Source organism: Molossus molossus, unplaced genomic scaffold, assembly GCF_014108415.1.
Source record: "Molossus molossus isolate mMolMol1 unplaced genomic scaffold, mMolMol1.p scaffold_m16_p_1, whole genome shotgun sequence".
NCBI lineage: Eukaryota > Metazoa > Chordata > Mammalia > Chiroptera > Molossidae > Molossus > Molossus molossus.
In genome coordinates, this window is record NW_023425344.1 from 218351052 (window position 1) to 218377117 (window position 26066).

General features: G+C 50.7%; 1 protein-coding gene across 2 annotated transcripts in view; it reads left to right on the forward strand.

Annotated features, from left to right (window-relative positions):
• Positions 1-23438, forward strand: part of SYNE2 (spectrin repeat containing nuclear envelope protein 2) — a 288966-nt gene extending 265528 nt beyond the window's left edge. For both annotated transcript variants that reach the window (XM_036246314.1, XM_036246317.1), the window contains 17 exons: positions 5150-5312; positions 7125-7312; positions 7733-7883; positions 8108-8290; positions 9722-9859; positions 10655-10849; positions 12204-12486; positions 12959-13027; positions 13909-14048; positions 16454-16547; positions 17224-17426; positions 18582-18782; positions 19679-19807; positions 20793-20975; positions 21572-21658; positions 22078-22127; positions 22381-23438. In XM_036246314.1, coding sequence (XP_036102207.1) covers positions 5150-5312; positions 7125-7312; positions 7733-7883; positions 8108-8290; positions 9722-9859; positions 10655-10849; positions 12204-12486; positions 12959-13027; positions 13909-14048; positions 16454-16547; positions 17224-17426; positions 18582-18782; positions 19679-19807; positions 20793-20975; positions 21572-21658; positions 22078-22127; positions 22381-22603 — 2680 coding nt within the window. In that variant the 3' untranslated portion in view covers positions 22604-23438. The remainder of the gene's footprint in view (positions 1-5149; positions 5313-7124; positions 7313-7732; positions 7884-8107; positions 8291-9721; positions 9860-10654; positions 10850-12203; positions 12487-12958; positions 13028-13908; positions 14049-16453; positions 16548-17223; positions 17427-18581; positions 18783-19678; positions 19808-20792; positions 20976-21571; positions 21659-22077; positions 22128-22380) is intronic.
• Positions 23439-26066: the final 2628 nt, after the last annotated feature.

Genomic DNA, 26066 nt, shown 5'->3' on the forward strand with positions numbered 1-26066 from the left:
TAGGGCCTTATCATTTAACCGTAGACCCTTTTGCAGGTAAGAGAATAGGGCTGAAGTGTAAATTATTCCATGTTTGTGTACTGGATATTTAAAGCCTCCGTCACACATTGTAAGACTGTGGCTTGATACGTGGCATGATACGAACCTGGTTTGGTTTGGTTTGTTTTGGAGGGAGAGCAGGGTTCTTAGTATTATATTCTGGTCCATCACCAGTGAAGATAAAAGGAAAACTTGGTTCACCTTGATTCTTTTTTGCATTTCTGCCCACAGTCCCCACAGAACTTCTCATGTGTAGCTTGCTCAGGCAAAATTCTTATCTTGTTTGGGTTTCATATAAAAATGTTTTATTGGGGTCTTCCAAGAGGCCACACAGATGACAAACTTCCCCTGTGCCCCCTAATATTTTGTTTTTCCAATTCTTGGACCAGAAATTCAGCTCAGAAAGTAATGCTCATTTTTTCTGGAGAAATGTGGTTTGATGAAATATATCCGCGAGCAATGTTAGTCCAGCGCACCTGGACGGAGCGTGGTGAGGGCAGAGGCGGCGGCCGCGGCAGTGGCCTGGGCGGTTGCTGTGATGCGGTGTGGTGGTTGCTACCTTGTGCCAACAGTCTGGTTTCTGAATGGGTTTCCTTGTTGCTCAGGATTAACTCAAGATTTACATTCTTTTAAGAGCAATATTAATGAGGCCTGACATGGAGGTTGGCTGCCTGGGGGGGCAAAGGAGAGAGACTTCCTGACCTGGGAAAGGTGATAATTAGATCTCAGTGTCTGTGCAGAGTAGAACGATACAAACTCAGCAGAACATCTGAGGGTTCCTAGAGTAAGTTGTAACATATTAATTCGAGGAACAACATTTATTTCTATCACTGCATTTTTGGACAAAGAAACATGTTAAATCCTGACCGGATGAATGTTTTGTAGCTTCTTGGTGACCTTCTTTTCTTTCCCTCCCACTTTAATTTGCTCTAAGGATGCCCAGGCCGGTTTGGCCCAGCGGTTAGAGCGTCCGCCCGTGGACCAAAGGGTCAGGGCGTTCGATTCCAGTCAAGGGCACATACCTCGGTTGCAGTTTGGTCCCTGGCCCTGGTTGGGATTGTGCCGGAGGCAACCAGTGTCTCTCTCACATCAATGTTTCTGTCTCTCTCTCCCTCCCTCCCTTGCACTGTATCTGAAAATCAGTGAGAAAATATCCTTGAGTGAGGATTTTTTAAAAATTTAATTAATTCGCTCTAAGAATGTGTGTGGTTTGTGTGCTCATCTGTCCAGCCCTTCACTTGCCCAAAATGGAACCAAGGTTTAGGAGCATGTGTTTTTGTGGCAAGATCACCCGGAGCTGCTCTGATCTTTAACATATAACATCACTGCCTCATTTATGAAAAAGACAAAGTTGAAAGTATGAGTGAACATCATTTCCTCATTCAGAAGATATGTATTGAGCACCCCGATATTATATTACATTGTCTACATTAGAGCAAAACTAGATCATGGGCTCTTCAGGAAGAAGACTATTGCCACCTCAGGATCCACAGGACCCCAAGGCAAAGCAGATGGTTCAGTGTTTATTGAAAGGAAACCACGGAGAATCAACCGTGGGCACCCAAAGTTCAGCACTTGTTCATCCCCTGTTCATGCTGGAGCCATGAGGCTAGACTTCTGACCATGTTCCCCGACAGGAACAAAAACCACCCGGTACCCCCAGATGTGCACGTAGCACGTGCAGGTTTATATGTGGTGCTGCGCGAACATGCTGAGGAACTGCAGCTCCGGACGGACTGCGCAGCTTGGAAGCTACCTCTGCCACTTAGGACCACGTCACGGGGGCGAGTTGTTTAAACTCGGTACCTCAGTTGCTTCATCTGTCAAATGGGGATGATGATAGTGCCGATCTCATAGCGTTTGGGAGGATTAAATGAGTTGCTAGCATGTTAAGCACTACAGGCCTGGTTCCCAGTAGATGTCAGTAAGTTCTATAGATGGCCCATTTGAATAATAAGGTTTGCAAATTATAAAGCATACCCAGTGTAGAAATTTAAAAAGAATGGGATAATAATAGAAAGTCTTAATGTTTTATTCCCATACCCCATTGGTGTGTCTTGAGCCCTCCGTATTGGACACCCCTGGAGTACCAGGTCCTGGGGAAGCCAAGCAAGCGATTCCTCTGCCATCTGCATAGTCCCCCCACTGCTCACTGCACACCTCACCCAGGGACTAACAGGACTCAAGATCACTGCATCTCTGTATTGTTTGCACCCAGGTTATTTTGTGGCTTGTTAGCTCCCTTCATTTAAAAGCCTGCATTCTAGCCCTCTTGGGCCGGAATAGGGTCAGGTGCTGGATGGAGCAGTGGGGCTTCCGTTCTGGGAGAAGCAGGGCAGGAGAGCTGTGCAAAGGCCCCTGGGCTTGAGCGCCTCTCTCCACCTCTGGGGAAGCTCTCAGGGCTGGGCTGCTCCCCCCCCCCGCACCGTCCATGTAGCCCCCTGTAGACTGGAAGAGTGCTTCTTCCGTGGGGTTCCTGGCTGCTCAGCCCTGTCTGGAGTGTTCTTTCTGGTCCCTGGGCCATCAGGGTGACAAGACATTGGCGTGAGGAGGGTGTACCTCTGAAGCCACAGGAACAAAGAAGGCATCTAGGTTACAACTGCTTCTGGGCCTGGCCCTGGATTCTGTTACTTCCTTTTTTTTATCCTCACTCAAGGACTTTTTCTCCCCATTTTTGTTCAGATACAGTGGGAGGGAGAGAGGATGAGAGACAGAGAGAGACAGAGAGAGAGGCATCGACGTGAAAGGAACACATTGAGTCGCTGCCTCTCGCACGACCCCAACCAGGACCGGGGGACGAATCGCAACTGAGGTGTGTGCCCTTGGCCAGAATCGAACCCACAGCTCCTTGGTCTGCGGGCCAAGGCACAAACTGCTGCGCCAAACCGGCCAGGGCTCTTACCTCCTTTTTAATAAATCATCTTGTGGCTTTGAAGGGAACTCCTCCTTGTGATGTTTCCAGTAAGAATGTAATTTGGGAAACATATTCCCTTGAAAAAATTATGCCATAGTTTCTGGGCATCAGTCTCTGTTAAGCACTGTGCCAAGTGCCTTACATGTGTTGATACCTCATTCAACCCTCTCAGCCACAGTTGACTCTTGTTGACACTGTTTTATAGATGAGATAAACAGGATTCAAACCCAGACCCTGACCACAGTCTGTGCTTTTTATCACCAGACTCCACAGCCTGCTTCTAAGCCAGCCTACTTCATGGAACTGTTGAGAATGAAATATTTATGAAAGGATTTAGTGAGGTCCAATGCGGTATAAATGAGGCATCATTGTAGCATCATAGTCCCAGTCAGCAGTAATAAGAGCTAATATCCTACTGAGTGCTTACTTTATGCCACCTGCAAGGTGGATAATTTTGCAGATAACAAGGAAACTGAGAATCAGGAAAGTTGGGTACCTTGCAAGGGTGCGCAGCTTACAGATGGTGCAATGGGACTTAGAGATCTGAGTCTGTCACCTCCAGAGTTCTGGCCTTAACTTTACCTGGATGTTACCACCTCCCAGAAGCCTGAGCGGCCTCAGAGGCCTACTAGCGATGAAGGGGCTTGAGGTAAAAGGATTTTTCCTAAATTGTAAAACTAACTGGTGATAGAGCTGGAGCAAGAAGTCCCAGGGTTGAATTGGTCAATTCTCAGATGCAATAAAGACACACGCAGACAACTCTGTGGTCCATTTAAACAGCTGTGGTGGAAGTCTTACACACGTTTATTCATTCAACAAAAGTTTGTCAGCACTTCCTGCCCATCAGTTTGGGAGATGCTGAGCATGCAGAGGGAGCAAGCCCCGCAGTTTGTGATGGGTGCAGGCTCAACACCGGGCAGGAGGGCCCGGTGCTCCGGAGTATGGGGCAAGGGGCAGCGGCTGGAGCTCGGGAGAAGGGAGGAGGAGCTGCTTTGCAGAGCGCAGGGTGAGGCAGAGAGGGCGCTGGCCGCTTGAGGACCTGAAAACTCAGGAGACTAAACTGATTTGTCAGGGTAGGGCAAGGACGGCGGAAGATTCGAGCGGGGGATCAGACTCGCCATCTCAAATGTATACTTTGCGACAGGACCGAGGTGGGTAGGAAGGCACGCAGGGTGGTAGGAAGCTGCTTACGGGAGGTCAAGGAAGAGATGCTGGTGGCGGGGAGCTGGGTGCGCTTCCTGTGAGTTGGGGCCAGTGCCCCAGTTTCTGCCCGGTGCCACAGGATGAAATTCTGACCGCACCTCGCAATGACAGCATTGATGAGTGGGAGCTTCCCAGTGTAGCCATTACCTTGAGTCTCTGGTTTCACCCAAAATCCCTCTGGTCTCCAGGAAAAGCCCTCACTCACTGTACGTTAGGACTTTCATGGGAGCATTTTATTTCAGGATCTGTATAAAGATTGTTTTCCCTCAGCAGCTGTCACTTGCCCGTGACCGTGAGCTCACCAGTACACTGAGGACCCCTGTGTCAGTTCAGAGCTCCTCCGTGCCCAGTCCGAGGATTGGTGAGGCTGATGGATTTAGAACTGTGCTGGGAGACCATCTTTGCCCCACCCGCTCCCTCTTTGGCTGACACGGTTGCCCCATAAAGGGCTGGTTCTGTGGGTGCAGCACCCTTAGCCCCTCAGACTGGACATGGTGGGGTTTGGTGCATGTTCTGTGCTTGCTCAAGAGGGCAGTCCCATGAGAGGCCTCTTGGGCCAAACACCACCAAGAGAACCAGGCGTGTGACAGCTCAACCCGTCAGGGAAGGTCACTGGCTGCTGCAGCTTGGATGCCCCAGGCAAGCAGGTAGAAGTCAGACGAGGCCATTTAACCTAGAGAGAAGGAAAGGCACCCCCTCTCCTCCGGAGCCCTGAAGATGGCCTGGGTCCCAGGGGGTCCCACTCTGGGAAGGATAGGACTTCATTTTGCCCGGGTGGGCTAACTCTGAGTCCACTGGAAAATCACCAGAAACAGCAGTTTTGTAAAGCGTCACGTATTCTGTGAAAACTTCTGCCTGGAGAGTTGTTCTCGCTCTAAAATCAATAACCAATATAGGTTGTTTTTTTGTCCTCCAACACACTTATTGGGGCATCCTCACCACTAAGTGTTGCCCGTTTGTGTTCCACCTTTTTTCCCCTGCAAATGTGTCTAGGGTGAAGAAGCTGAAGGAGACGTTTGCGTTCATTCAGCAGTTAGACAAGAACATGAGCAACCTTCGCACCTGGCTGGCTCGCATCGAGTCCGAGCTCTCTAAGCCCGTGGTCTATGACGTCTGTGATGACCAGGAGATCCAGAAGAGGCTCGCCGAGCAGCAGGTGGGAAGTGGGAAATGGGTGTGGGTGTGCCTGGTACCTTCCTCACGTGGGCTGTGCCCCGACGGGAATCAAACCCACAACCTTTTGGTGTACAGGATGACGCTCCAACCAGCTGAGCCACCTGGCTGGCACGATTCCTTGTTTATTATTTCAAAGTTAAAAGGGATTTTTATCAGTATGGGTAAAGGTTAGGAAAGCCCGTGACAATTCTGTGAACCAGTAAGCACTCTGTGTCAGCCTAGTCATTGCTCGGTGGGTCCTGGCACCAGCTGCAGGAACACTTCCCCCTGCGCATCCCAGCCGTTTGTCCTGGGCTGCGGAGCCGACAGTACATCCCTTCACAGCACGCACAGGGTGACGAGCCGAAAGACACATTTCCTCCTGAACATAACTTTCAGGTGTTCATTTTTAACCAGGATCTGTGTTGTTAAGAACTGCTTGATTTAAAATATATTTGCATGTTAGCATTTTGTTCTTTCATATCCACTTGAACACAGGATGATCCAAATTGTGCATTTATTAGAAGAAAGGTAAGAAAATATTGGCCCTATCTACGAACACAGCAGTAGTAACCTCCAGAATCATTGCGCATTGAAGCCACCTGGAGCGAACACGCTGCCTCCCTGTCCATGGCGACAAGCACTGTTTATCAAGTAGTTCCTCCTGTAAACTGAACTTTGTTGAACCCAGGGAACTTGAGTACCATTAATAGCGGCTTATTTAGCTGTGTTTCTGCCGTTTCGCAATGTGCTTCGGATGCCAGGATTCGTGGTGTCACCTCACCAGCCTATCGCAGAGCGTGGATGTCCCGAACCCTGACTCGCCCAGAATGGCAAAACAAACGGGCTCCTTACCGCTCCCCTCCCAACTCCCATGCTGTGCAGAAGGAAATATTCTCTGGATAATACCTGAAAATACCATGTTTATCTCCCCCCCCCCTTAGATTTTGGCTTTTTTAAAATTGATTTTAGAGAAGGAGGAAGAGAGAGAGAGAGGGACATCAATCAGTTGCCTCCCTCACTCGCCCCCACCGGGGATCGAACTCGCCACCTTTTGGTGTATGGGACAATGCTCCAACCAGCTGAGCCGTACTGGCCCGGGCCATGTTTATTCTTAAACAAATTTTGGTTTTTTCCTACAACATGTATATTCTCTTTATGAACGTTCTTCTTCCCAAATTAGGGAACTGCTTCACTGTCACCATCACAGGACATGATTCCAGAGACCCTGTCCCCTCCCCGAGCTTAGCTAGGCCCCATCAGTGGGGTCGTTTGTACCCCCAAATCCTTCCCTGGGGCTGTGGAGCCCGAGGACAGACTCCTGGGAGGCTGTGGGCACCGTGTGCCGCATGCACCCTGGGGTGTGCGTGAAGATAGCACAGAGGTCTTAGTGGATTTAAGGATCCTGTGACCATAAAAGGTTAAGAGCTTCTGTTGCTGGAGTTTCAGACCCTGCTGAAAAGACTCGGTTTTCCACAGAAGACCTCCCAAGTCTGCCCTTGGAGTCGGGCAGTGTGGAATAGATCCCATGCCTCCTCGGAGTCCGTGGGGGGAGGGTCCCCTGCTCTTCCCGCCCTCACATGGGTAGCAGGTCCATCCCAGCTGTTGCCAGTGCTTAGGTTCTGTGCCAGGGCCTCCAGCACAGGGTTGCAGAGAGATGAGAGAGACTCAGCCTGTGTTGCTGCTTCTATGGAAATGCACCCAGGACTGCGTACCCTGGGCTGGGACATGGAGAGGGTGGGTGGGGATCCTTGGATGCAGAACCTCCCGCCACCACCATCTCAAGGTGTTTCTCACTCTGTTGCAATCACAGGACCTGCAGCGAGACATTGAACAACACAGCGCGGGGGTGGAGTCTGTGTTTAACATCTGCGATGTCCTCCTGCACGACTCCGATGCCTGTGCCAACGAGACCGAGTGTGACTCCATCCAGCAGACCACCCGGAGCCTGGACAGGCGCTGGCGGAACATATGCGCCATGTCCATGGAGCGGCGGATGAAGTGAGAACTGGAGGCTGCGAGTGTGGCCGCCGAATGCGGTGCCCCCCTCTGACCTAGAAGCACCTGTTCTGTTCCCCTCAAAGGCTCTTGGCAGAGAAGGTTCACTAGGTGGAACAGTGCTTATTAAAGAAATTATTCAAGGAGAACATATTTGGGGTAATGTCTCTGGCCGTGGCGCAGTGGAGGGAGCCCTGTCTCCGCTGGTCCTCTCCTCCGAGGGGCACTCCTAAGAGGAAGGTGCCTGACCCAGGAGCAGTGTCCCTGGGTTTTCCTGGAAGGGGAGGAGGGTCTTCCCGCCTGCGTAGGGCCGGTGCTGGGGGCAGCTGGGGTTGGGAACAGGACCAGTCAAGAGTGAGGAAAAAGGTACGAGAGCTCTGGTCGAAATGGATGGCTTGTCCTGAGCTGCCTTCTCGCCTTCAGAATCGAGGAGACGTGGCGCCTGTGGCAGAAGTTTTTAGACGATTACTCCCGCTTTGAGGACTGGCTCAAGTCGGCCGAGAGGACGGCAGCCTTCCCCAATTCCTCCGAGGTGTTGTACACAGTTGCCAAAGAAGAGCTGAAGAGGTTTGAGGTAAAGACCCCCCCCGCCCAGTGCTGGTGACCAGGTGGGGCAGGCTCAGGACCAGCTGGGATGACTCTCTCGGGGCATCTCCCCCACCCCTGCCCCGCCCCCGGACACTGCCCGCTCACCCCTGTTCCCTAGCGGGCGCCCGAGGAACAGGTGGGGGTCCCCGCTGCCCTCCCGTGCGGTGGCTGGGTCGGGGTCCCGTCCTGACGCCGCTCTGGGTGGCGCAGGGCTTCCAGCGGCAGGTGCACGAGAGGCTCACCCAGCTGGAGCTGGTCAACAAGCAGTACCGGCGGCTGGCCCGGGAGAACCGCACCGACACCGCCAGCCGGCTGAAGCAGATGGTCCACGAAGGCAACCAGCGCTGGGACGGCCTCCAGAGGCGGGTCACGGCCATCCTGCGGAGGCTCAGGGTAACGGGCTGCGTGCCGGTCTCGGGGGGAGGGCGGTGCCACGCAGCTTGTCACAAAGCGGCGCCTCGATTTCAGGGCTGAGCTGCCTTCACATTCTTGCTTTTGTTCTAGTCCAGACCTGCCAGCCTTTTGGGGTTTTTTTTAAAGCTGTATTTTGCCCAAGAGCAGGCTTCTTGGGCAGAGCTTGTTTATGTGATTTGTGCTATAAACACACCTCTCTTTTCACCCTCTGGAACCCCTGAAGGTGTGCACGCTAGCCCACAGGCTGCCCACTGGGCGGGCACTGTCCTCACTGGGTCTGGACCTGACTGAGCCTGGAAGGAGGCCCCCTGTGCCCACCTGCCCCCTGTGCCCACCTGCCCACCTGCCCGCTGTGCCCACCTGCCCCCTCTGCCCACCTGCCCGCTGTGCCCACCTGCCCCCTCTGCCCACCTGCCCACTGTGCCCACCTGCCCATCTGCCCGCCTGCCCGCTGTGCCCACCTGCCCCCTGTGCCCATCTGCCCGCCTGCCCGCTGTGCCCCGTTGGTTCTGTGCAGGTTGGGGACAGTGGTTCTCTGAATTTCAGACCGCACCGACCAACCTCAGAGGCCGCATCTGATTTTTTTTAGATTTCTGTGACCCAGAAGGCACGCTAGGTCACCCTCTGTGAAGCGGTGAACTGCCAGGACCTGCGTGCACTGTCCGCGGGCGGTCATTTTAATCCCTGCTTCTGCTTGCAGGGCAGAAGGCTCTTGAAACCATTCTAAAGAAATGAAAATCGGGGCCTCTGTGGTTGTTTTTAACCCTCTCAGGAAGACGTTGGCTAGTTTACCAGATAACCCCCGTGTTTTAATTTACCTCCTGCTGACTTGACTGGGACAGTCCAAACCACATGTAGCTCCGAATGCAGTGCTCGTTGGGGAGTTCGTTGCCCATCTGTGACGTGCTGACCTGAGCGGTGATGACGCTCCTCCTTGGGGGGTCTTTCTCTGAGGAAACACATCCGGGATTGTATCAGTGAAGGCACACGGGGCTGGTCCCCGCTCAACCCTGAGAGCAGTCAGTCTCCATCTTAAAGCCCTAAATCCTTCTGTCAACCAGGCGCTTCCACAGACAGCTAGTGGGTGAACACGGGCCAGGCGCCAGGCCTGGACTTTGAGCGGCTTCCTCAAAGAACAGGTTGGAAAAATCACTGACCCAGACTAGAGAAGCAGAGAGTTTTGAATGCTGAAGGGACCTTGGAGGCCATAGCCGACATTCCTGTGCCCTCCCGTGCCAGGGAAGAGGCTGAGACGCAGAGAGCTGGGAGCTGGTTTGGTCTCACGTGGTCCTGTGGGCCCCCGGTACCTGGACAGGCTCCTCTCCGAGTACCCCAGCCAGAAGCAACCTTGCTGTTACCTAAACTCTCAGGTGCCATCAACACAAACGTGGTTTCTCCCCCACTTTGCAGCATTTCACCAACCAGAGGGAGGAATTCGAGGGCACCAGGGAGAGCATCCTGGTGTGGCTCACGGAGATGGACCTGCAGCTGACCAACGTGGAGCACTTCTCCGAGAGCGACGCCGACGACAAGATGCGCCAGCTGAACGTAAGGCTTTCTCCCTCGGCTCCTCGGAAGAAGGCCCCGCGCAGAGGAGCGCGGGCCAAGGAGTTTCACCGGATACCCTGGGAGCCGATTCCAGGACTGTTAGGGCAGCCAGGCTGCGTCCGCCTTGTCCAGCCCTTCTCCCGAGAAGGGTATTGTTCCCTGCAGCCAAGGGCCGGTGGCACGAGGCCCATTTTTCTCTTTGCCGTTTATAACCATCCAAGGAGAGAACAGAAGTTCACGAGGTGCTGTGTCCCCAGCTGGGGTCTGAGTGCACGTGTGGAATAATGGGGAAAAGCTACGGGGTGGGGCCGGGAACAGACGTCTTCTCTCCCACTGTTGCAGTGATCTGTATCACACTGGGATTGCACATCTTTCCCTCCTTGGCGAGATTTTACAAGAAGTTGGGAGTGGAAGTTTGTCTTCCCTAATATCGTGGCACAAATGAGCAACGTTATTGTGTCAGCAGAAGCAAATGCCCGTTGGTGACTTTCTGTGGGAAATTTTCTGTTTCTGTTTCAGTAAGACACGTTCTCTCCCTCACACCCAATAACAGTACGTGGCCATCCATGTCAGACTTTCAGGATTATTTTAATTGGAAAAGTCAGTGCCCAGTACAGCGGTTTTAAATTATTACCTCTTTGTCACCTTGTTAAAAATAGATGAAGCTAGAGTACTAGGTGTAGGAACAAAACAATAATGACATGTTGATGCTTTTTCTGTGGCTTGTTATAAGAATAGACATTGAATCCCTAAAGAAGTTTCTTTCTTTGAAATCCTTTCTCATACTCTACATAGGGTTTCCAACAGGAAATTACATTAAATACCAACAAGATTGATCAGCTCATCGTGTTTGGGGAGCAGCTGATTCAGAAGAGCGAGCCCCTCGATGCCGTGCTGATCGAAGACGAGCTGGAGGAACTCCACCGATACTGTCAGGAGGTGTTCGGCAGGGTCTCCCGGTTCCACCAGAGGCTGACGTCCCACGCCCCGGTAAGGGGCGCGCCGCCCGCAGAGGGCTTCTGGGCCACTCAGACTCCATGTTGGACCAGACTTATTGTGGAGTAGTTAATGATTTAAAAAAGAAAGCTATGTTGAAAAATGTTATTTTCACTCGTATGAAGAGCCACAGTTACTTAGAAGCTCCCCTTTCCCAGGGGACAGGATAACAGACACTTCTGGGAAGTCTTACCGCTTCCACACTCCTCGCCCGACTCAGTGCCCCAGAATATTTGTAAAACTTGTTTGGTTTTGCTTACAGTGTTTCCTGGGGGTGTGCTGGCCTCTTCCTCCCTCTCAGGGTCTGAGAGCTCTTAGCGTTTGTGCCTTTCCGGTGCTTTGTTCTCACCACTGAAAGCAATTGTGATGTTTCCCTTGACAGAGGGACCTTTTGGGCAACTCAGGTGGAGCTGAGGCCATTATTCAGAGCCTCTGCCTTTGTGTGCCTGGAGTTTTAATGCCAACGGTTCACCCACACAACCTGGACACCTTTTCCTTTGTGTCTTCAACTGCCCAACCTCAAACACAAATTCTTCATCAGACACGGCCTCAAAAATAGCCTACATCACTCTCATTTTTATTTTATTTTATTATTATTATTTTTTTAATTTTCTTTATTGATTTTTAGAGAAAGAAGAAGGGAGAAGGACAGAGAGAAAGAAACATCGATAAGAGAGCACATTAATCGGCTGCCTCCTGCATGCCCCCCACTGGGGATCGGGCCCACACCTGGGGCATGTGCCCTGACCGGGAATCAAACTGGCAACGTCTTGGTGCATGGGTTGATGCTCAGCCACTGAGCCACACAAGCCGGGCATCACTCTCATTTATAATGATAGCAATTTATAGTCATTTTTCTTAGTCATGGTAGCATAGGGAGAGTAAGACTGTATTTTGAACAGTAGGATTGGGGATCAAAAGAAAAAACCTGATACATATGGTCCTTGAAGGTGTGAATCTTATTCAGAACACGAATTGCCTTAATTTTTTTTTTTTTTTTTTTTTGGTAAGTTTTTAATTTTCTGATTCTTGGAGGAAGCTGCCATAAAAAAAAAAAGAAAGAACGAAACTTTGGCCTCCATTTCTTTTCTAGATAAAGTTGTTTAACTTAGATGATCAAAGTTAAGATATTTTTCCTAGGAAAGAAAATACAAATTCTAGGCCCCGCACTAGAAGGTCTAAATAGGAAGAATCATAAACAGGGCCCGGGAACCCCAGGCTTTTTAGTTCCCTCGGAAGTGTTGACGGTGCCGTTTTCAGGAACCGTTGGGCAGGCAGCCTCCCTGTGCCTCCTCGCTGCAGCAGCCTGTGATCTGGTGGCTCTGAAAGCTGGGTACTCCCATTTCAGGGCCTAGAAGATGAAAAGGAGGCTTCTGAGAATGAAACGGACATGGAAGACCCCAGGGAGATCCAGACGGACTCCTGGCGGAAAAGGAGGGAGAGCGAGGAGCCCTCGTCCCCTCAGGCGCTGTGTCATCTGGTGCCCCCAGCACCCGGGCCCGAGCGGTCTGGCTGCGAGACCCCTGTGAGCGTGGACTCCATCCCCCTGGAGTGGGACCACACAGGTGACGTGGGGGGCTCCTCCTCCCACGAAGACGACGAGGAGGGCCCGTACTACAGCGCACTGTCAGGTAACAGGCCGGGCGTTCTGGAGCCCTGGAAACTGGCCCATGATCGAGAGTCCAGCTTGTGGCTGACCCAGACTTCCTGTGGCTTCCTCTGTTCTGTCCTGTCCACTCTGCTTACCTGAGAGTCGGCTCACTCTGTGGGATGCTGGGGAAAAAAACGAAAATCCATGTTGGGCCGCTGAGTCTGCTTTCACTGACGGGTCTGGCTCATCAGTGAACTTTCTGATTGAGTGTTTCAGAGTATCGTGGATAGTTTTCCATTCTTTCTGTGCACCGCCCCTCCCCTCCCCCACCACTGCTTTGGACAGTTGGGAATTGGCTGAAAAACATCCTTCTGGTTTGTGTTTTTTTAAGCTTTTTAATAAAACAGGTAAAGGGTAGTTACCTTTCTCCTTCCAGCTAACAATGTTTCTACTGTTTTAATTTAATACTGGGGCATTCCTGCAGTGAGGAAAATGACATTATTCTTTTGCAGATGTAGAAATCCCTGAAAATCCTGAGGCATATCTTAAAATGACCACAAAAACTTTGAGAGCGTCTTCTGGTAGGCCCCTGCCGTGCATGCGTCTCAACATGGCAGCACCCTGTGGCACACGCTGCGTCCTCAACCCGCTCCATGTCGTGTCTGACCTCTGCCTTCTGCGGACACCATGCCGTGTGTCATGGTGTATTCACACTGCCATACTCACACATACCTGCGTGCTCCTTACAAAACCACCCCGACCAGAGTCCCGCCATCCCTCTGCTCCCCTCAGGCCTGGGCAGAGGGGACTTCTTTGTGGTGCCTTCTGACGTTTTATCTTCCCGCCATCTAACTCGAGTCCTTTGGCACGAGCCAAGCTTTCTTCATGGTGGCTTGGTTTGGAACTGTTCTCCTGCTTATGGTGATCTCCTGGGAAGAGGGTGGGTGAGTGGTAGGTGAGGGCAGAGGTACTGTTGCATCTGTTGCAGAAGAAACCTCCCTTTCCTGGACTTGCAGCTCTGATCTTGATTCCCCACCCCACCCCATCAGCAGTAGGGTACAGCCACGAGCAGCCCTCTGGTCCCCAAGTCCATCCTAATGGTTACTCTTCCCCTCCTGAAAGACCTTCAGTCCTCGTGGTCCCCAGACCCAGCTTGCTGCCAGTGTCTTCACGACTAGAGACCCCAGCTCCAAAGCGCTACTCATCCCGCAGCAAATCCTGTGTTCATTGTGCTCCATGGTGAACCCATCTAGTGAAGGCCCAGTGTTGCTGTTGCATGACTCTCATTTCGTTCCCTTCTGGGACATACTGACATTTTGCAAACATGCATGCTTTGCAAGAAAGCTGCAGAACTCATGTTGCACCGTAACCTGATGCCATGTTCCCCATGACTGTTTGTGTCACTAAACATGAATCCTTTGGTTGGAGAGAATGGACTGTCACTTGCTATTTTTTGTTTCAGGTAAATCCATTTCTGAGGGCCACTCCTGGCACGTTCCTGACAGTCCTTCCTGTCCCAAGCATCGCTACAAACAAGTGGGAGGTGATAGGAATGTACAGCCCATCCCCTCAGATTCCAGTACCCCTTATAAACCAGCCTATGTAAGTCTTTTATTTTTTTTAACTGAATTTATTGGGTGACCTTGGTCAATAAAATTACATAGGTTTCAGGCATACAATTCTGAATATTGTGTGTTCACCACCCCAAGTCAAGTCTCCTTCCATCACCATTTATTCCCCCTTCACCCTCTTCTGCTCCCCCACCCCCACCCCAGTAGTCACCATACTGTTGTCTGTGTCTATGAGGTTTTTTTAACTTGGTTGTTTTGCTTAATCCCTTCATCTTTTTCACCCAGCCCTCCAATCCCCCTACCCTGTGACAACTGTCAGTCTGTTCTCTGTATCTATGAGTCTGTTTCTATTTTGTTTTCTTAGTGGGTTTTTTATTTTCCATTAGATTCTACATATAAGTGAAATTAGATGGTATTTGTTTTTCTCTGACTGGCTTATTTCACCCAAGTGCATGAGTAAATACTTAGAATATTTCCGGAGAAGAGTTTTGGTGTCTGGTATGTGTGCTTGTTACCCAGGCACATTTTGAGTGGGTTTTCCCGTGATGACAATATCTCTGCTGAGCTGTCCATACTTCGCCATAACCCTGGCAAAACTGACCTGAGTTAAAAATAGGTGTCTGGCCAGAATCCATCTGTGTGTGTGGACCTGGTGCAACAGTGATTATCACCTTTGAGTCGGTCATCCACGCAAATCATGGCGAAGCGCAGTGCAGACTTTCCTGAGCTGCACCTGAGCTCCAGACCTTTGTCATATTTACCTTTGACCACACATCCTGTTCAAAAGGTATGACTTCAATCCAGAACGATGTAACCGTGTGCTGCGGCGGACTGGGTTCGATTCCCAGCCCTGCCCAGAAATCGCTCTGGATCCAGAAGCATTTGGCCCTGTCCCTGTGAGCCTTCCTCACCCGAGGGTAAACACACCTTAGTTGTCAGGATCGGTGTGTAGGAAGTTATGAAGAAGGCCCTCGAATTGGTAGCTGTTGTTATTGCTACCACCACCACCACTGCTGTGTGTATGATGTGTTGTTATTTATAACGGTGACTGCTCCTCCTCAGTTACGTTCCCCTCTAGCCACAAGCGTCCTTGGCAGGCCTCAGGCGGTGCAGCTGTTCGGGGCAGCCAGCCTAGGATTTACTGTTGGCCCAGGTCATTCTCAGCACAGGGCATTAGTGGTGAGAGAGCTGAAATGCAAATGCCTTGTGCGTGTTTAGTGTCATCTGTTAAAGAAGCAGAAGCAGTGTCGGCGTCACCGACAGGATGAGTCCTCACCGTGCCCTCTGTGTCGGCGTGAACAGTGCTCGACCGTTGGAGAAGAGTCTCCGCTGCGCGTGGTCAGACCACAGTCATTTGATAACGGACTGCCCGTGCCCAATTCAGAAACTTGTTTAGCAAGCAGTTGTCATTTTTAATCTGTCTCTCTGTGCAGAATAAGACCTAACAGTCGGTGTGGAGGGACCCCAGCACCTCACCTTTGCTTTACACCCATAGTTCTGTTGACGACGCTTGTTTGTGGGCCTCACCCGGCCAGTTTCTTTCTTTTTTTAAAAAATATGTTTTTATTGATTTTTTTAGAGAAAGAGGAAGGGAGAGAGAGATAGAAGCTTCTATGTGAGAGAGACACATCGATTGGCTGCCTCCTGCCCGTCCCCCACCAGGGATCGCGCCCACAGCCCAGGCATGTGCCCTGACCTGGAATGGAACCAGACCTCTCAGTCTGTGGGACGACACTCAGTCCGCTGAGCCACACCGGCCGGGCTCACCTGGCCAGTTTCAACTGCTCAGCCCTTTGTTTTGGTGTCTCAAACCAAGCATGTCACCACCAATCTGAAGTTTTTTTATATTTTTTTTCATTCCACACAAAGAGGTCATATGGGCACAATCCAAAGAAATTGTGGCTTTTTTTAAAGGATACATTTATCTTTGGAAACCTGAGCTAATAGCCAGACCGGCTCTCTGATAACACACGAGCCATGAGAGATCAGTGCTCGGTGACGAACAGCCCAGGAGGCAGGTTTGTCCTGTGTCTCTAGTCCCTGGTGACAGTGGTGCCACCAGCTGCACAGAGGGACGGGGAGGGCACCGGAAATCTCGTGAAACCCGGTCCAGATGTCAAGGCGCTGACGCAGGGACTGTCTGGTAAGCTCAGTGATGGTTTTAACTCTGCCTGGTTCATTGGGTAGTGTTAGGAAGCCTCACATCAAGTCAGTCACTTTATTCCCAACATGGACTTGCCGCTGCCTCCCCTCCCTGGGCCTCTGCCGTCAGCTCTGCCTGCTCGCCACCCACACTCTGAAGCTCTTGCATTTCCAGCAAGTCGCCCTTGGAAGGAAAGGGCTCCCGTGTCCTCGTCTCTCCCCTGATCACATGAACCAGGATGCTCTTCGGCCTTTTGCATTTCTAGAGGATAACATAAAATTGGCTCATTCTAGGTAAAGCTGCTGCTGTCTCCAGGTACGGATGGTGGCAAGGAAGGCCCCCAGCAGGAAGACGAGGGGCTGGCCTCCCGCGCCGGGCAGCAGTCAGGTAGTTACCTCAGGCGGTGTGAAGAGGGTTTGAGTCTGCATTTGGGGCGAGTCGGGGATTTATTTTAAGGCTCGACAGACCATTAATTAGGAATTCCCCAGCTAGATAATTCACAAAACTGCTGCACTTACCCTTCAGCAGCCAAGTTATTTTAGAATTAGCTGACTTGTATTTAGGAACACACTCTTAGGCTGTTCAGTTTACTTTCATAACTAGTCTTTAAATATAAACAAAAAGAGCCTCAGGTGATGAAATGTATGTTTCAGTGGCTTCACTTGTATGGGAAGATCAGACACAGGAAGATGATGTGCCCGGTGTCTCCTCACGAGACCAGTTCAATGATTGTAAAAATAATTACTCACCTGGTCTACAGTCAGGCTGGGAGCCCCGACCTGACCATTCACAGAGCAAGGAGAGAGCCCTGAACACGGCATGAACTGCACTGCTGAACGCGCGACCAGAACGCACACTGGCCACCTGCTGGGTCTCCGACCCGGCGAGCGCCTCCCCGTCCTCGGTGGGAGTGTGGCACTGGCCTTGCTCCACAGCAAGGGGATGGAAAGTCATGACTCCCAAAGGCTAGCCTCTGGCAAAGAGCATCCCCTGCAGGCCTGACGCCCTGACCCTGCAAGAGCTGGGGCAGAGAAATCTGCATGACCGCTGCTTTTTACCCCAGGTGCCTTTGACAGATGGGAGCTGCTGCAGGCACAAGAACTTCGCAAGAAACTCAGAGTAAAGCAAGACTTGCAGCAGCTGAACTCGGATATCGGCCACATCACCACCTGGCTGAGGAAAACTGAAGCGGAGCTGGAGACATTAAAGATGGCAAAGCCTCCCTCTGACGTCCAGGAATTGGAACTCCAGGCGAGGAGACTGAAGGTGAGTCGGCGGTGGAGCGGAGCCGTGCAGAGCACGCGCGATGCTCTCTGAATGGACAGGTCAGGCCTGTCGGCGGGGCAGGTCGCAGCTTGCTGTGGTGTGAGGCGGCCAGCGCTCTCTTCCTTTTCCCTTCTGTGACTGCCAAGGACACGGAGGCAGGTCTTTGCTTTCATTCAGAAGAGCATCTTCAAATGGTCCCCTAGGCTGCAAAAATCTGACTTTAGAGGTACCTGTAGGCTCTTAATGGAGGTGCCAGTGGCCACTGAGAGGCAGCTTGAAAACACTCTTCCATCCTGGCCGGTGTGGCGCAGTGGTTGAGCACTGACCCATGCACCAAGAGGTCGCTGGTTCAATTCCCAGTCGGGGCACATGTCCAGGTTGCAGGCCAGATCCCCAGTGGGGCCTGCAGGAGGCGGCCAGTCGATGTTCTCTCTCTTTGTAAAACCAATTTCAAAAAGCATATATATATATATAAACAAACGCTCCTGTAGACTGTGACCAGTCCAGACTGGTGGAGTGTAGAGGGGAGGACCAGCTTACTGATGAATCTGTGGACTGATTTGGCTGCTCTACTACATGGTTAGGATTTGCCACCCACACAGTCACCCTTCACCCCACTGCAATGCCTGGCCAGGGACCAGCGAGGGGCTGCTTGGGCCTTGCACTTTGGGTGCCGTGAGCATGAGCCTGTGCTTCTAAGAGGACCAAGGGCAGGGGCTGGGGGTCCAGGCAGCCTTCACATTTGTGCTGCTGTTTTCCTGGTGCATTAACATACCAGGGTAACCTAAGGAATAACACCCTTGTGATACCGAGGGGCAGATGCAGGATAACTAAGTGTACTTTATCTGGGAGACGTTTAATCTGGTCCAGAAATGTTAAGCCAGCCAGAGCTCAGCGGGGTCCAGTTGAGTCGGCCTCGGGTTGAGCCGGCCAGCCAGGAGACGGGCCTCTGCGGCCAGCCTGGCGGCCAAGTCCCCTGACCTTGTAAGGCAGCTCCCTCCCTTGGCCCTTCCCAGCCAGTCACAGGCGAGGGCGCTCTGGTTTCTGTGGCCTCAGCTTGGAGAAGTGTTTGGAAGCTCCGTTGCCCGCGGAGGTTCAGAATGAATCCCACATCGCTGTCCTCAGTGCCTCACCCAGGCTTTCCTTCTGCGGTAGGAGATGCTGAACGCCTTTGATACCTACAAGGCATTAGTGGTCTCTGTGAGCGGGAGCAGCCAGGAACTTCTGCAGACCGGGAGCAGCGAGTCCAGAGAGCTCCATGAGAGGGTCGGCCAGCTGAGGCTGCACTGGGACGCGGCGCAGGGCGCGGTGGAGAGCTGGAGAGAGGGCTTACGGCAGTCGCTCATGCAGTGCCAGGTACGCCACCCACAGCCGGCGCCCAAGGCCCCGCTCTGGGCCCAGCCAGGCCCACGTGGGCAGGAGAAGCGGATATTTTTATCATCATTAGGCTGCTTTGGTGCAGCCAAATATGGCTTGTGTCAGGAAGCATGTGCTTTACTGTTTGTTTCCCAAGAGCCCCACCTGCTGTCTCAGGCCTGACGCATGCCTGTGTCTCCTGCTCTATTGCCCCGGCCCCTCATAGTGTAAGGGTTCCAGCAAGCATCCCAGTGGTCAGAAATGCCACTCCCACATTGTCCCATCTCTGTCCTTTTGCCAGGAAGGCTGTATAGCACAGTGATTAAGACACCTGGTCCTGGAACAAAGAGCAATTTAACTTGCTCCACAGCCTAAGTAGCTGGCAAGGCCCTAAGGCTGACTTTGGGCAAATCAGTGAACCTTCTGGACCTCAGTTTTCCCATCTGAAAAACAGGAATAATTTTAGTGCCTCCCTTGCAGGGTTCTTTTCAGGATTGCATGCTTGTAATCTTAGCCCAGCACCCCACACATAGTAAATGGTCAGTCCGTGTTACCTCTGACCCCATCTTAGGGAACATGAGCCACTAATAAGCCCACATGCAGCCCTGTCCTTGGCCACCGCCTGTCCCTACTGGGTTGTCTACTTTAGCCACTGAACCCCGCATATCTGTCGAGTAATTTGTGTGGTCGTCCTCTGTCATGCCGGGTACTCTGACAGCACTTTTCATGGCAAAATTCATCATGTCTCTGCGGCTGTGCCAAATGCTCTCCTTCCCTGCTTCTCCTCCTCGTTTTGGGGCCTTTTAGTCACTGGATAAGACAAGCACAGATGACTGATAGACTAGAAACGGCAAGCACACCTTACTGCATGGTTTTATTGTGTCTTGTTTTTTAAGGACTTCCACCAGTTGAGTCAAGATCTGCTACTGTGGTTGGCGAGTGCGGAGAGCCGGAGGCAGAAGGCTCATGTGCCTGACCCCCAGGCAGACCCCCAGGCTCTCCTGGAGTGCCGGGAAGAACTCAGGGTAAGTCTGCGAGGGGCTGTGCACTGCCCTCCGCTGGCCTGTCAGGAGCCAGTACTTAGCCCTGCCTGGTGCTTTTGGGAACAGCCGTCAGTGGGGGTCTACTGAGCATCCTTTGTATCTGAAGCAGGCTGGTCTGCAGGGGTGAAGAGCATGGCCAAGAGCAGGTCTTCAAGACTTTAATTAGGGACAAAGGTGTTGAGCAGTATCCTGAGACGCCCGTTGTTTCCCCTCGTGAAGACGGCTCATGTGGAGGGGAAATAGGATGCTCAGGCGTCCACATGTGTGAGTTCTGAGCCCGCTTTAGGAAAGCCCCACTTCATGGAGGGCACCTGTGTTCATACATTTATTTCACTGAGTTAGCATGAGACCTCACTTGCACTCAGGTCAACATTTTTATCCATGTATTTATATGTGGTTTAATTTTAAATATTTTACATTTCATCCCAGTGCTGGTCCTGAAGTCTCTAACACCGCACTCTCCCGGGGAGCACGGTCCCGTGGAGCTTTCTGTGGGGAACGTGCTCCGGCCGGTGTGGGAGCTACGGCCACGGGCAGCTGTGAGCACCTGCCATGTGGCTGCTGTGGCTGAAAGTGAACTTTGTTTTAATCCATTTACACTTAAATAGCCACATGTTTAGTGGCTACCAGTGCATTTGCCAGCTACCTCCATATTTCCAGATAGTACGCGTAAGCTGCTTTCTCTCAATCCACTGCAGGTGTCCCCGTGACCTCCTGCGTTTAGTGGATAGGGCCTTATCTCCCCTCACTTCCTTGCTCTGGCTCTCCCAGCGCCAGCTGTCTCCAGAATGAGAAGGAAGAGAACAGGTAGGGTGTAGCCAGCTTGCTCTGGGAACGCTGCTGGGCTTGCAGGCAGGCAGGCGGCGGAGCGCCGGCGCCGTTCTTCCGGGACGACTGAGAAAGCCTCATCCAGCCACCCTGGCTCCCCTTTGCCTAAACCAACGGTCTCGCCCTTGTCTGTTCTTAGCAACTGGAAAAGGAGCTAGTGGAACGTCAGCCTCAAGTAGACTCCTTACAAGAGATTTCAGACAGCCTCCTGGTTAAGGGGCACGGGGAAGACTACATTGAGGCCGAAGAGAAGGTTCACGTTATTGAGAAGAAACTCAAGCAGTTACTGGAGCAAGTGTCCCACGACTTAATGTCCTTGCAGGTGAGCCCCCTTGTGGCTTTTTACTGGAAAGATGTCATATTAGATGCAGACAGGAAGGTGCCCCCCGCCCCCGGGGGTCTGGAGTCATCTCCCTCTCTAGCTGTGGCCTTAAAAAGTTACGTAAGCTCTCTGGAGCTGCAGTATCCTTGGTAGTGTCAGAGGGATACAACAAGAGTACCTTCCATCGTCTCCGCCTGGCTTCGTGTGGCGCAGACTCCAGGCTTCACTTCTCTCACGAGCCACATCTTCAAGTCCTCTCCTCTGTCCTGGTCACTCTCTTCTGACCACTCATTTGGCTACTTTCTGATCTTTAAAATTGGTTCCAACTCAGTACAGACAGATACCCAAACCATGGCTGAACTCAGTCTGCCCCACCATGTGCTGTGGGTTTTTAATGCAAGAGGTTGGCCTTGTTCACACTCCCTTGTCTGAACAAGTCCCCGTTAGAGTGGGAGTGGAGCAACAGACGTGCCCTCTTCCGGGGAGATCTGAGCTGGGGGAGGGGAGGATGGTGCAGTGAAGAATCTCCTTGAAGCCCATTTTTGGGGTGTTGCGACTATGCAGAACCTGAACTGAACTTGGGATATGGGTTTCAGATCCCAGGCTCATCGCTGCCCAGCTTGGATGAGGTAGATGCTGGAGACCAGCCCCCAGCAGCGTCCATGCCAGCTCCCCAGGCAAAGGTGAGAGCCCTCCCTGCCGTGAGAACCACGCTGGTCCGTTTTCAAAGTCACTGAGATGACAGGATTGTCATCTTTAATGATAAGTTATCATTAGATAACTTGTGACCCCATAGATTGCTTCAACCTGCTGGTCAGTGGGGAATAGCTTACTCCTAAGATCTAAAAAAAAAACCCAATCACACTTTTAAAGATCCAACTCAGAGGTTTTTCTCTGGGACTGTAGCAGGCTGGGAAGGGTGGGAATCCTCCTTTCATTGAAGAGGCTTCCTGACCTGCGTCAGCAACAAATCAACAAACCCAGTTATTTCTTACCTCAGTTTAATATCAAAAGTATTACTCTAGTCTCAAAAGCTTGTCAGGAGGCCTACCTAAGGAAGCATGTTTCATCATGATGTAACTAACTGGATGTTTTTACCCAGCAGTCCCGGGCAGAAAGAACTACAAAAGGCAAGAACAAGGCGGACAGCAGGTAACAAAGCCCTGCGGCCACAGCCCCGAATTCCCCTCCCGCTCACCTCACCAATGTGACAATCGCAGTCTTTGTAAAAACCCAGTTTTCTTTCATCTGGAAAGGGCTAGGCTTCTCGTCTCTCTGAACCCCAGCTGTTGGCCCCATTTTAATCTCAGGTCCTGGGTGTCTACTTGCGTAAGCAGGGGGTCAGGTGAAGTGACTGGGTGTCTCTGGAGCCTCCTGATGAGCTCTCACCCTTCTCTGTCGACAGCGTGCCCGGCCCTGCCAGCCCAGGCAGCTCGAAGCCACAGCGCTCCTTCCTCTCCCGGGTCATCAGGGCGGCACTGCCCCTCCAGCTGCTCCTCCTGCTGCTGCTGCTCCTGGCCTGCCTGCTGCCCTCCTCCGAAGAGGACTACAGCTGCACTCAGGCCAACAATTTTGCCAGGTCCTTTTACCCCATGCTGAGGTACACCAACGGGCCGCCCCCCACATAGAGGGCTCGGCCTGGCCGGCAGCACCACCCCACCAACCTGCTTACGCGGGAGCCCAGCTCTTGGCCCCAGACCAACCTGTGAGTGAGTGAGCGAGCGGTAGGCGGTCCAGGGACCTGCTGTAGACGCTGCCCTCAGGGCTTGGCCAGAGAGGACTCTTGGCACCCAGGGCAGGGAACCTGGGCAGTTTGGCAAAGCTGATTGAATGGTTTGGGGATCTCTGGTAACTGAAGTTTCCCGAAGAGCCAAGCACTTTGTAAATTCTGATTCATTTGTAAAACAACATTATTGAAATGTAGCTAATATGGTCAAGTGAACAGTAGTGTTCATCACCTAGTATATGCTCTAGAAACAAGCAAGCAGACTCCGCCTTAAAAATGGTTCAGAAACCCACATGCACCCTTGGCTAAAACAATCACATTAAAATTTTTAGAATTAATTTTATTCCAATCAGCTAGCAGTTTTGAGCTACAGGTTGTAAACGAAAATGCTCTATTCAGTACTTAGGTCTGCTTTTTTATATTGCTTTAAATTTTTTAAGAAATTCTATTGCATGGATGTGGTGATTTGTGCATATTTTTTAACAATGCTGAATCTGTATGAATGTAAACTTTGATTTTTTTAAGAAAGTCAGATTTTAGCTTGAGCTTTTGACTAATGTACAGTAAATGCCAAACTACATACTTGATAGGGACATTTTTGTAAGTTAATTTTATAAGACTTTTCACATTTAAAGTGATGCTTCAGGTTTTAACTGTTTGGCCACAGGGGGGTTGGTACAGATACCTGAAGCTGTTTGTCATATGTACAACTCAGATGTTTCTCATTAAAACAAAAAATAGCCTACTTTTGTTGTGTTGGATTATATTAAAAGCAGCTAAATAGCATGCATAATCTTCTAGAGAACAAAAATTATTTTTAAACTATTTGGGGGGATTTACTGGTTTTAGTTCCAAGCTAAGCTTTATATTCTACTTACTTAACTTTGTACAGAATAATCTAGAAACCCACACCTTTATGAGGCAGTTACCCGATGTGTGACCCTCCAGAGCCGTAGGGAGCAGTGAGGGCAGCCTGGTTTGGGAGGTCACAAAGAGACGGATCATTCACCCAGACTTCATTATTCCCAGCTCTCTCCAAAGAAAACTCATGTTTAACAAACATTACGGGCAAAGCCACCTGCTTTGCATACAGTCCCAGTATTTTTCACCTAAACAAAGAGGGTGATTCGAAGTTTCTGAACCAGTTCCTCGTTAACCACTCCTACTTGTACCTTGGGAGACACCACTGACAACAGCGATGTCAGGCCCCTCTCTGGGGGAGCCCAGTCATCCCCAGGATGCAGCTGTGTGCTAGCAGCTCCACAGAAAGGGACGAGCTGAAAAGAATCGGGTTCACGTGACCCAATTGTTAGAAGAGCTATGGGGAGAAAGGTTTTGTTTTTTTTACCATGTAACTTCAGTCTTTTAGCTCTTTAAAATAATTCACCTCTTTTCATGAATCACAATAATCCCAGAGGAAAACGTAAGTGAAAATTTACCCAAACTTTTTTTTTTATCCTCACCCGAGGACATCTTTCCAATTTTTGTTCAGAGTGGGAGGGAGAGAGAGGAAGAGAGAGAGAGAAACATCGACGTGAAAGGGACACATCGAGTGGCTGCCACCCGCACGACCAACCAGGGCCGGGGAAAAACCAAGATACATGCCCTTAACGGGAACCGAACCCGGGTCTCTCTGGACCGCAGGCCGACGCTCTAACCGCTGAGCCAAACCAGCCAGGGCTTACCCAAACTCTTTAAGCCACTGAGTTGGTTAGAAGGTCTTGGCGCCAGTCTTGTGGGATACAAAGGCAGAGTCTAGATCTTCTCTCTAGAGACTTTTTTCTGCCCTTAAGGAGGGACTCGAGCAAGTCAAAGTTGAAAATGTTTTTGCATTTTAAAGCCTAATGTTGCACATCAGTTCTCAGGTTTCTTGGGGTGAGGGTCTGTCCTTTCCATACTCAGTGCGCTGTGTCAGCCAAGGCTCCTTAACTGGTGATCTGCTGGGCACTGCCCTAGGTTTTTGCATTCCCCACCGCAAGGGAAATTTTCAAATGACTCTGAGCATTAAGGTAACTTCAGTATGAATGAGTGATTTTCCCCTCATCCCTAACATGGGGTTTAATACGAATTGACTCGGATGAGATAATTACACAAAATCTACCCAAGTTTATATATTTATGTTTGTGGGCTGCATTTTACTTGAGCACAGGGCAGCGGTGGTTTTAAGTTACAAGTGTGAGATGAGCTGACTGAAAATTAAACCGCTGCTGTTTAAAAAGTGTTCAGCAGCGTAAGTCAGAGATTCTTAGCTCTCTTGAAATTGTCCAAAAGCATGTGTGTTTATGTACCTTTTTCCAGGAAGAATGTCCATGGTTTTCACCAAATACTTAAAAGGCTCTGCAAACCTAAAATAGAATGGAATTCAGAGTAGAATGGAACACTACTTAGCCTAATCACTGACAGTTCATATACTCAATTTCCAACAGATACATTTTTAAAACCAACATTATGAAAAAACACTTTTATTTAGCTTATGTGACATGAAAATTCTTCCTGCAACAGTTCCACAGACATTAAAGGGACATAGCAGAGAAGAAGTAGTAGCTGGAGGACGGAAAGAAGATCTCATAATCTCCTTTCACACAATAGCAACATTCGTTTGTAAAAAGGTCCGAATTTAAAAGCCTGCTAATGGTACAAAGCATTCATCTGAAAAAATGACCAATTATAGCCAGCCAACAGTCTCTGAGGTACAGGACCGAGCAGCATGCAGACACCCAAGGCACAGGAACAGGTGCAGCACAGGTTGGGCAGTTGGCAGGAGCTGTTCTGGGCCAGCATCCACAAGACTTTGCCCTCCCCTAAAGGAAACCCATCAGCACCTAACAGTGACTGGCCCACAAATGAATAGGATCCTCGACTCCAAAGCAACAGAAAGGGTTATAAGATCACATATCTTTAGAGCTGCCACTAGAGCTTAAATTCCAACTTTGAGAGCTACAAAGAATAAATGGCGTAAATTTCACACTGTGGGAAACCAGACCCCACAGGGAAGCATCAGTGCCCAAAAGATGTGAGAATTTTACATGGGTAAATTTCCAAGGAATTGCACTGAGGTGATGGCAGTACTACCTATTCACTGATGAGCCCAGAATGGGAATAATAAAATTCATTTTACTTTTTCCACCTGTCAGGGCTGCTATTCTATAAAGGTTCACGTGGACCCCATCTAAGCTGAGAGGGTAAGATCTCAGGTCAACTGTAATTCAGCCATCTGTCTGTTATGCACCAAGATTCAGCTCGAGCAGCAGAAACAGTGCTAACCAGGCAGGCAGAAGACTTGAATTCTGGCCTAAGCTTTTTCAGATGTAGTTGTATTGACCTTGAGCAGGTCAGTTTACCCCTCTGGGCTTTAATTTACACAT